Genomic DNA, 11,671 nt, shown 5'->3' on the forward strand with positions numbered 1-11,671 from the left:
CCAGCCTCAGCCACCTTCAGCTTCCTGCAGGAAATGGCCAAAGGGAGACGCTTCAACCCCCCTTTAGACAAGGACGGAAGATGGGTAAGAAAGATAATGGCCTCTCTTACCTTTCTCAGGCCACGGGGGTGTGACTGGGGGCACAGATCCTGCTTCTACGGCATACTGTAGCAAGACTTTTGACAAATCACTTCCCCAAGCCTCAGTTCCTTCATCTGTGAAATGGAACTCTCATAGCACTCTTGGGAGGATTGAGCGAAATGATGTGTGTAACACGCTCAGCACACTGGCATCTTGTGAGCGTCCACTGGGCAGTATTGCTGCGAGCTCTACTTTTTCTTTTTTCTGTAGCATCTGTCTTCTAACATCCTATGTAACTTATCATTTTGTGTGTGTTGTTTGTCTCCCCCTGCTAGAATATAAACTCCATAGGGGCTGGGATCCTTATCTTTTGTATTTATTGCTTGTATCGCGAGTGCCTGGAAGAGGATCTGGCACTCAGGAGGGGCTTAATAACAACTTGTTGAAGGAGTTTGTACTATACTGGAAACCTCTAAACACATTCCTGTTGGCTCACAATCTGATCCCCTTGGTCCCACCAGACTATGAAATGGGAAGAGTCTGGCATGTGTCATTTACCCATCTTGATCGTTTGAAAACTTTCCCTTCTCAGCTTCAGGCTCTTGTTCAGACCACTTTCTTACAGTATCGCCTACGAAGCCTGGTGGGATTATCACCATCGTGCCATCTTTAAGAAACGTCTGATTCCCCCCTAAGTGTGAGGTCCTGTCTCCGCCACAGCCCAGGCACCTCTGTTGCTTGGTCTCTAATACATATATTTCATGCATTGACAGGTCTTTTGCATTTCTAGTGTCCACGATTCATTCCAAGAGGAATGTAAGGGGGATCACAGGGGTAGACCGTGGCCTGCACCCTCCCTGACGCTCACAAGGAGAGACAGCGTTAGAGAAAGCCATGGTGCTAACCTCTTTTAAGGCAGGAATACATAGAAAAGTTAAAAAATTTTCTGTTTGTTTAAGGCTAAAAATGGAAAACACCTTGGAAAATTTGGGTCTGAAGGCTTTAAAAAACTATATCCACCTTGGCGTAACTTTGTCCTAAGTAGCTTAGTCTTTCTAAATCTCAGTTTCTTTATCTGTTAAATGGGAGCATAATGTGGCCAGGTTAGAGGGTATTATGGGGTCTCATGAGATAATTCATTCAAAAGTGCTCAGTATAATGCATGGGAACATAGTAACCTCTCAGTACTAGCTAACACTATTATACATGACAGTGTTTTTGTATACCCTGCTTTATTCCACAAAGATTTGAAGTAACATATGGAAAGTATTCACAATAAAATAGTAAAGTATAAATAAAATAAAAATTCAGAACCAGTTTAAATATACTCTAGAATAAGAAGCTGAGACTGGGAACACATATATCATAGATATACAGGCCAAATGGCCTATATGGTAGATATTTGGGAATCAAATTTGACTGAGTTGCCTGGCAGCCAAAGTAAAATGGGAAATAGTGTGAACTACATAATGCTGATCAGCCACAAAGAGAAAAACTTAAGTTTCTCAGACTAAGTAGCCTCACCTTTTCTATCACTCACAATATCAGTTAGGATTGTGTTTGACTGAATATTCTAAAAAGCTGACTACAGTATCTTAATTATGGGGGTCTGTAATTCTCAAGTAACAATAAATCCAGAAGGAGGAAGTTCAGGGCTGGTACCCACGCTCTAGGAAGTCATTGGAGGCCCAGGTTCTTTTCAGCCTTGTGTTCCGACATCCGTAATGCAGCGCTGTTCAACTCAGGCATGTAAATGAGGGGAAGGTCAGAGGACAAAAAGAAGGCACCTGTCAGCTAAGTTTCCCCCCTTTGATGGGGAAAACAGTAGCTTTCCCAGGAGCCCGTCCCCGCAGACGTCTGCTTTCATCTCATTGGGTCACATGCCAATTTAGCTGCAAGGGAGTTTCGGGAGGTATTTTTTAACCAGCCCCATTGCCACCCCGAACAAAGTCACGGTTCTGTTACGAGGGAGGAAGCGAGACGGAACATTGCATTTCTTCCTGCAATCCTGGGGATGTGCCCAGGTTCCGGGTTTAGCTGGAGGGGCACCAACTCCCAAAGTCTGACCTGAGCCTTTGGTGTGCCAGCACCTAAGGGCATGAAAAGAATAGTGCTGATCATGAAGTTTCCCAAAGTAACTTGTTGGCGAGTTGGGGAAATTAAAGGAATTGTTGGCTCAGAGTCAGCGGCGGCCCACTTGGGAGGACAGTAATTGCCACATTAGAGGTGGCAGTCATTTTGCAGTTGACCTTGCTGGTTGTAATCTGGCTGTTGCCGGCTAGGAAAGGCTTTTTCCACACACTTTCACCTTCCTATTTAATATTTCAGTCATTGAGTGATTGAATGCAGCAAAAATTTCACCGCCAACTAGTTAAAAAGCTATATTTCACGGTTACAATATCTAACAGAAGGGTTTATTTCACAGCTATCATGTTTTAGCCATTAAATATATATTTTAAAAGAGTGAAATTAAAATGCTAGAGCCATCTTTTTTTACAGTGATTTAGTCCAGAGACTTGCAGAATACAAATGAAGCCAAGTCAGTTGTCACAGAGCTGGTGAGAGACATCATTCGTGATGTGAGAACAGCTCCCCACCCCGGTCTGATTTTCCTCACCTTCCATGAGGCAGGAGTGTTGATGAGGTCAGACTGGAAGAAGGGAGAAGGGAGAGGTTAGGAGTCCGGACGCCCTTTGTATTATTTATATTTACTTTTAAAAATAATTGTTTAAAAGGGTTTAAAAATATGATACAGAATGAATTAGAAATATATAGCTTGACTTTGAAAAATTTCCAGGGTATTTTAAGTGGGAAAGCAAGATACGAAATGGTACGTCTCATCTGGTCCAATTTTGTAAAGCCATACAAGTTCCCTCGACAGTTACAGGGGTTCGTGTCCGATCACATCAGCACTCAGTTGTTCATGTTGTTATCTGGGGTGGCAGCGGGGCTGACAAGATGGGGAAGGAGAAAGTAACCCAAAGTTACTGTTAAGTAAAAAGGCATTAATAAGTTTTAGACATCACATTTATAATATGATCCTACGTATGCAAAATTATCCACGTATATGGATAATCCAGTCTATACCCACATCCATTGGCATAGGGATGTACATAAAGGATGGTCACCACGGAGTTAGGTGGAAGGGGTGATAGGATTTCAGGGGAATTTCGCTTCCTTCCTCTGTTTTTCTTTATTGTTTGGTTTTTTTAAAACCATGAATATGTATTACAACTCGAATCAGAAGCAAATACAATTATTTGCGCGGTGGACAAAAAGAGGATGTAATAGATGCGCTTAGTTAAGAAAGGCTTAACGGCCATGGCGGACAATGACCGTGAAAAGAAAGTGTTCCTCCTTTGCTGCTCCTCCTCCCCTGGGAGGAACGTTTCGGTGCCGCCCATCCTGCTGAGCGCCTGTGCGCCCCATGGGGATGGGTTTGTGTGGCTGTTTTACTCTCTTCACCCTGTCCACAGGCAGCCATGCGAACGTGTCCCATGGGAGTCCTATTTCCGTGTGTTCCTGTAAATTATGTATTGCTGCTTCGTGCACATGGATTATTTACTCACATAAATGGTGTTGGGTTATAGATCTCGTTTTGTTTCTTTTTTCCACTTAGCACCGAGTTTAAAAGACCTCCTCACTGCTATGTCATCTAGCCTGTTGCTTCTCACTCCTGGTGTGAACGCCTCACCAAGTTTACAACATACATGATATAATCTCCCCACCTTTTGACACAAATAGTAACATACTCAACATGCTCTTGTGCAGACATTAAACATGAGCCTGAATAGACAGTTATGTCGCGACTTGAGAAGGAATGAGAGAGAAGAGTAGCGGTGGCCAATATTATTGTAATCCAAAAGAGAAGGAAGGAGGACGGGCCTGAGGCAATGGCAATGGGTTGGGGATGAGGGAGGGGACAGCTGCAAGCACCTCTGATCACATGCATTTTCTCTTTTAATCACATCTACCTTATCAAGTAGGTATTATTATTCCCACTTTACAGATAGAGAAACTGAGGCTTGGAAAAATTAAGTTTCTTGCGTAAGGCTCACCTTGCAGCGGATAGAGCTGGGACTGGACACAGGATCTTTGCATCTACAGTCTGTACCCAAGCACTGTATTATGCTTGCTCCCTTTGTGGGGCTTTTCACCCAGAGTTGGGGTCTTGCCTTTTGTTTGTATTTTAGTTTCCACTCATATTCCTCTCCTAGCAATCCCTACTTCAAAGCCCACTTTCTTGGAGTGGCTTTTAAGAGGTGCTATGTAAATAAAATTGGGGTGAGTTACGGTGGCCAGAAAGTGCTACTACCCACATCTCCCTTCAGGAGTGAACTCCTTTCCCCAGCTGCTAAGAACGTGGCTTTCAGCGGTCTACCCCTGGGGATTCCTGGCTGAAGGAAGCTGCATCCCCAAGGTCACCCCCTCTTCCCGGGGCAGCCCACACCCAGTGACTGATGGATGATGGTGTACAAAGGCCCAGTCCCCTTGCCCCAACTGAGGACACCTCTGAGAGGCAATCCCAGTCCAGAGCTCCCTGGGGCCTTTCTTGGGACCACCTCCCTCTGCCCACTCTTGTTTCCTTCCCTCCCTTTCAAAGGGAGATATCAAGTCCCTACCCCCCAGCCCCATCCCCTTCCAATGATCTTCCCACCCTCTACCATCCTACATTCTCAGTGGAGAGTCAACTGGGACCCTTCACTCCTCACCTTCCCCGCCCATGTCTTAGGGTTCACCCCACACCCGTGGGAGGTTGGCTCACCTCTATGAACGTGGGCTGGATCCTTGGCTCCAAGTATGGGGAACTCCCTGACCAGAAGGAAGATCTCCATAACACATTTCTGTCTTCTCAGAGTACATCAGCGCTCTCTCACAGGGCCACACCCTCCTTACCAGGCCGCAGAAACATTTCCAGGCTCCAGCGCAGCAGGGGTGGCCCCCGTAACTTGAAACAACTGGCAGTCATGGCCTTGGGCCATTACAGGATCTTTTGTCTTGGAAAGTATACTTGAAAATTACAAAAATCATTCCATTTCCGTCTCACGCCAGAAGCAGCCAAATTGGGTTTTAATCACTTTACAGAGGAAGCCCTGATACTCAGTTTAGAGACTCAGATGTGTCTGGTTTTAATCAAGGCGTGTGCTGTTTTTTCCAGTTCCCTCACATCGGACTCACACAAAAGACACCAGAATCCATCACAAAGGCTATGTTAAAAGAGCCCCACAGTCCACGTTTGTCTCGGCAAGTGGAAGGGAAGCTACCACCAATCTACAAAGTCCGAGAGCAGGTGAGTCCAGGGCGCTGGCCACCACACACTCTCCAAGGGGGCTGTGCCACTGGCATTTCTGGCCAGACAATTCTTCCTTGGAAGGAACTGCTCATTTACCATCCCTAGACCCCTAAATGCTGGTAGTACCCCCACCTGACACCCTGATCACGGTGACACCCCAAATACTCTCTAGACGGAACCACCTCCTGGTCCAGACAATTAAGTTAGACTTATCTAGGGACAAGAAGCAACAGCAACACTTTTGGTTACTGCTCACGGTTCATTAACACCCATGTTCTGCCTCCCCCACCAAGTGACGAGCAACTTCACAGGCATGAAGTGGCCTGAGGGGGACAAGGCGTCGACTTCATTTGGCTGACTCACTCTGCCACCCTGGGCCAGGGCTCTGGTCTTCCAGGATCTTATTAGTCAGATGAAGATGTTGGCCTAGATGGCCTCCAAAGTCCTTCCCTGCCATCAATTCCATGAACTTAGGAACTTTTCCTTCCTCGCTTCCCAAGAAGGTGATTTGAAAGAGAATTTTTGTGTTTTTCAACAAGTTGGCAATAGGTTGCGTTTTACAGCCTTGAGTTGATGGGCACACCTCCGACCTCACTGTCTGTGCTGTTCTCTCCTCTCCGGCGATGGGTGTAATTCTTACTTAGCTGTCCCTTTGTCTTCCTTCCACTCCACTGTCTGTCGGTTCTGAAAGCATCCTGGGGTTCTGATGTGTGCCTTTGCATCTCTCCCCTCGATCTTTTCCAGCAAGCAGTAAACAACAACTTCCCCTTCTCCGTTCACGACAATCGGCACAGCTTTCAGGACTCTGGATATTACCTTGACTCCGTGAGTATTTCTCTCCAAATCACTAATAAAACGGGGAGCGACATCAGGGCTCTTGATTTTCTGAGGTGCGTTGAAAATAGAGGACTTTGCTCAAAATTGGAAGGAGGTCAAAATTAAAAGCCTCATAACAGGTTTAAAAAAAAAAAAATGCACGAAGCTCTCAAAGGACCACGCAGCTTGCAAAGTCTGCACGGGCCATCCGACGATGCTTTTGTGCACTTGGTGTTTCTCCAGTGCCTTCCCACAAACGGTCTCATTTGTGAGCTTTCCTGTGAAGATCTGTCATGGGAGGGAGGGATTGCCTATGTGTGTGTCTGGAGGGCAGAGCCAGGGCCCACAAGGAGGAGTCAAAGGGAGGCGGAGCTTACACAATATAAAGGACTCTTAATAACCGGAAGTGTCTTTTCTCTAGAGGTGGTAAGTTCCCCGTAGGAACGATAGCACTCAATAGTGGTAGTTAACACAGCACTATGCAATGGAAAAATATTGCAAGCCACATATGTAATTTCAAATTTTCTGGTAGCCACATGTAGTAAAAAGAAAAAGGTGAAATTAATTTTAATAGTGTATTTTATTTAACCCAATAATTCCCTAAATTATCAATTCAACTTGTAATCAATATAAAAATTATTAACGAGATATTTTACATTCCGCAAACTAAGTGTTTAAAATCCAGTTTATATTTTACACTATGGTACTTCCATCTGGAAGATGCACATTTCAAGTGCGCATGTGGCCGGCATTGTCAGAGTGGACAGGGCAGGGTTGGCGTGTCTTAGGTAGAGGGTTGTATCAGGTGACCTCTGAGAATTCTTACATGAAAGTCCGTGATGGTGATGATGATGATGTTAATAATACCCACCATTTATTAAGCATTTGCCATATGCTAGCATATTAGCTCATTTAATCCTCACAATTAACTACGCTTGTTGAAATTACAACAATTAACCCTACTGGTTAATTACTCTTATCATCCCTAATTTAGAAGTGAGGAACCTGAGAACCAGTGAAATTAAACTTGCCCAAAGTTACTCTTTCCTCGAGGCTCTCATATCTAAGCTAAGTTCAAGTGGTTTAACCTAAAAAGTCTGGTTTGCTCCTGGCAAAGTGTTGAATATGGAACCAGGACTTCCACTCTGCCTGCCTCTCTAAATGGAATGTTTAATATGGTTTTCTAAATTACTGGAGTAACATATGTCCTTGAAAATTTTCAAATAATACAGAATTATATAAAATAAAAAAAATAAAATAAAATTTGCACTCTTATTTTCCCTCCTCACAATCTCACTTTGATGATTCACTAATAATGGTTTGGTGGGTAAAATTTGAGAATTTTTTGCAATTCACATGAAAACATACACACGTAAGTGTACAGGATTGTAGCATGTAAATTTCACCAGCGCTATGCTGGTCTCATAGCAAGCATTGGAAGCTTTCCAACTTTCTCTCTGTTTTGGAATAGCTTACCTAACGTGGATTTTCAGTTTAATGAAGTTAGATAGAATTTGCCCATAAAATTATTTGTGTTTGATATCTTTTTTAGAGTCTTTTTTACTACCTTTTCAATTTCCCCCTTAATTAGTAATCTACTCAAACTTTCTATCTCTTCTTGAGTAGATTTCGCTGATAATGTGTTTGCCTAAAATCTATCTAGTTCATTTCAAATTTATTGGTATAATATCTCTTAAAATACTCTTATTTTGCTGTTCTTTTTCATCTTTTTCAGTGTTGCGTGTTTAGTTCAAGTACTTGCAAATATTTTTGTTAATAAATTCATTAAAACTATACGTATGCCTGAGATTATTGCTTTCGGCTACATCCCAATGGTTTTTCTAACTAGGATCTCATTATTATTAGCTTCCAAATAGTTTATGATTTAATTCCTAATTTTTCTTTTAAATAAAAATCATTTAGAAGAATGTTTTGAATTTTCTATATAGCCAGAATTTTTTAAGATCACCCTTTTGTTGCTAATATCTAGTTTTATGGGTTATAGTACATTTTATAGAATATAATTTGTGATTTCTACTTTTTGAATTAAAAAGATTATGTTTGTTATCTTGGACATGATTAATTTTAATAAGTGTTTCATGGGTGTTTATAAAGAATATATATTTCCTGTCTGTTGGTTACAAAGTTTTTTATATTTATTAATTCAGGACTGTTAATTATGTTATCCAAATTCTTCGTATCTTTTCCTTAATTTTTGTCTTGATCTGTCATTTTTTTCCTTCTAAGATTATTCTTGAGTTTCTAAATTTCTTTTGCCTTATATACTTTAATAGCATATCTTTCTGCATAAAAATTCATGAATATTTTATTTCTTGGTGGCTTTTTTTATTTATCAATATGAAGTATCCCTCTTTATAGGCTTTGAAGCTTCCAGCCATGAATTCTACATTACAGTATTAGTTTTGCCACTATTGCTTTCTTTCTCCTAACATTTGTTCCTTATGTTATGGTCCATGCCTTTGTCTTCATACTTTTTAGTCATTTTGTTTTGGGTTTGTTTTTTATTGTAAATAGAATAAAGCATGGTTTTTAAAAAAAATGCAAGAGTTGTTGTTTCTTTCTGTGAGAATTTAACCCATTCATGTTATTTGACAATTTATGTTTTGGGTTTATTTCTGCTATCTTATTATATCTTTCCTATTTATTATGTTTGCCTGTTGTTTCTTTTTCTTTTTTTTTTTTTTTTTTGCTGAGGAAGATTCTCTCTGAACTAACATCTATGCCAATCTTCCCCTATTTTATATGTGGGTCACTGCCACAGCATGGCCATTGCTGAGTGGTGTAGGTCCGTGCTTGGGAACAAAATCTGGGCCAACAAAGCAGAGTGCACCAAACTTTACCACCAGGCCATGGGGCCGGGCTCTGTTTCTGTTTTTTCCTTCCTCTCCTCCTGTCTTCGCCAGGTTGAATATATTTGTTCACTCTGACTTCTATTGATCTCCTACTAGTGGTTACCCTTAAGCATAAATGTTTAAGAATTATATTAACACTATATTACTCCATGAGTGTAAAAATTAATATCTATAGCTTTTACCCAAGAATAAGGCAAGTCCGTCAGGGTGCTCCAGCTCCCACACTTCCCTTTCCAGGGGTTCTGGTGGTGGCAGGCTGTGCTCTCCCAGCTCGTGGAGGTGCCAGTCTCACGGGATAAGGTTAGGTGGCATCTCCTGAGTTCACAGCAGTGGCCCTGGGTTCCCCAGTCAAGCTGAAATCCTGGAATGGCAGTTCCAGATTGGTGCTTTCTCTCTCTCAACCTTCTTCCCTCCCTGTTCCTTCCTTTCTTTCTTTCTGTGGATTCTTAAAGTTTCAATATGTTTCATAGTCAAGTGATCAGCGAGTATTTAGACTGAATTACAAGCTTTACTTGTTACTTCCCCTGTCGCTCTTTCTCCTCTTTGTTTTGTCCCATCCTTATATTTGTTTTTTGGTTTTTTCCTAAAGTATCTGCAAGTAATGTGGGCAATGTGACCAGCATCTTCCATTTGTCCCTCCAGAGCCACTCTCCTCCTTTTCTCTCTGCTCTGGCTGCAGGGGCTGATCTGTGTGGACTATATTCCTCTCCAAGCCCCTGGGACATGGAGCCGCTGCACTGTCGCTGGGGTTTCCCTGCATGTGCAAATAGCCCCTTTATTAAACTCTCCTCAGATTACCCAAGTTTGAGCATGCCATCTGCTGCCGCTCTGACTGATACTGACTCTTATAAAAAGATGGCCTCACTTTACTAACGTAAGGTCTATTTCCTTCTAGTCTTTTCTCTAAGCGTAGTGTTTTCTTTTTTAGTTTTTGCCTAGTTACGATCAAATCAAAGGCACAGTTTTGAATACACAGTAAGTCTCAGGTCCACATGTAAGGTGCTGAGAGTTACTGAAGAAGCCTGTGGGGGGAACCCAGTGGTGCTGCTTCCTTTATGGAAACCTCTGGGACGGGGAAGAATCTAGCCTCTTCAGACTTCTCGGAATAAGAACCATCTATCCCACTGAGTGCTGGGGACACAGCCCGGGATGGATATGCCGAGGAGCCACCTGGGGACAGAGAACCTGCCTGGGGTGCCTGGGAGTCCAGGCTGCTTAATGGGCTGTTTCTGATCTGCTTTCTCTGGTTCTGCCCTCGGTGTCTCTAAACGTCCAGTCCCCCTGGTGGGAGTGGAAGCTTCCAGAACGAAAACAAACACCACCGTGATATTTTAGAGTTGATTTACACCCTTCAACAGGTTAGAAAAGATAACTCTTGTAACGGTCGTCATATTGTGCATTTAAACATAGGATGTCATGTACCTGGTTTTACCAAAGACTGTAGGACTGTGTAACCTTGAGTATATTTCTCCTAATCTTCTTGTAATTCTTCCCCAGGGCCTGGGACGTAGGAAGATCTCCCCAGAAAAAAGGCAACACGTTTCAAGAAATTTCAATCTTTGGGCGTGTGACTATGTTCCATCTTGTCTTGACGGCTTTTCAAATAACCAAATATCATACGTCTATCAGGAAGCCATGGTGGTCCCAATTTTCAGACGCTTTCCAAGACATTATAATGAGATATGGAGTGCTTTTAAATTTATTCCTGAGCGAAGCTATACGGAGTTTTTGAAAAAGAATCCAAAAATAAGGTTTGCAATTGACAAAAAAGCCGGTTCTCCACTGGAGCCATAATCCTTCCAGAAGAGTCTTGATGAGTTTTATAATATTGGTATTTCTTTTGACATTCTTCAATTATGTGTCCAGCACTACCATTTAACATAAGATTTGTTTAGAAGTAGAGATTAGAAGACTATACATGCCTTAATGCTGAGGCGAAGTTTTCTTGCAGTAATAGGAGATTAAAGTCTTTATATTCAGAAATAAGAAAGGCAACAGATTATGTTACCACTCCCCACCTTTAAAATATTTTTATGATTTTTAGTAAGGTTAAAAAAATTCAAGTCCTCACAAAATAAAGATATGTGAAGATATATGGATTTTAAATGAAAATGTGTTTAAACGAATTTTAAAATGGCCACATTAACTTTGGGGGGAGTTGTAAAAATTACATAATTATATATGGTTACATTTTCATTTTGAAATTTCGAACAATACAGAGGAAGCAGGAGTCCCTCTAGATTTCACCACATCTCCAGTCCTTGCCCTGTCCCCAGAAGGAAGTTAACCGTTTGTTTTTCTTCTGTGCATTTGCAATCATATAAATGTGCATAACTTCATAAACATTTTGAACAGAAACTGTTACTCAGTACAGAATGTTCTATAATTCTCTTTTGAAATTTAACCATGTATCTTGGAGTTCTTGCAGTGTCAGTATGAATAGATTGATTTGCTTGTTAAACTGGTACACTGTATTCCCTAATATGGGTACACAATGTTTTTAAAAATTATCCTCTCACTAATGAGCATTAGAATTCTCATTTTTGGCTGTCAGACCTGGTGCTGCATGAACGTGCTTGGTCACTCTCTCTGAGTGGTGTTTACTTGC

General features: G+C 41.8%; 1 protein-coding gene across 1 annotated transcript; it reads left to right on the forward strand.

The window, feature by feature from the left end:
- Nucleotides 1-33: 33 nt before the first annotated feature.
- On the forward strand, nucleotides 34-11,383 carry TEX36 (testis expressed 36). The gene is made up of 4 exons (XM_070504504.1): nucleotides 34-84; nucleotides 5,240-5,371; nucleotides 6,119-6,199; nucleotides 10,561-11,383. The coding sequence occupies exons 1-4, from the start codon at nucleotides 34-36 to the stop codon at nucleotides 10,855-10,857; spliced, it is 561 nt and encodes a 186-aa protein (XP_070360605.1). The 3' UTR covers nucleotides 10,858-11,383.
- The last annotated feature ends 288 nt before the right edge of the window (nucleotides 11,384-11,671 follow it).

The sequence above is a fragment of the Equus asinus genome, chromosome 2 (assembly GCF_041296235.1).
Source record: "Equus asinus isolate D_3611 breed Donkey chromosome 2, EquAss-T2T_v2, whole genome shotgun sequence".
Lineage (NCBI taxonomy): Eukaryota > Metazoa > Chordata > Mammalia > Perissodactyla > Equidae > Equus > Equus asinus.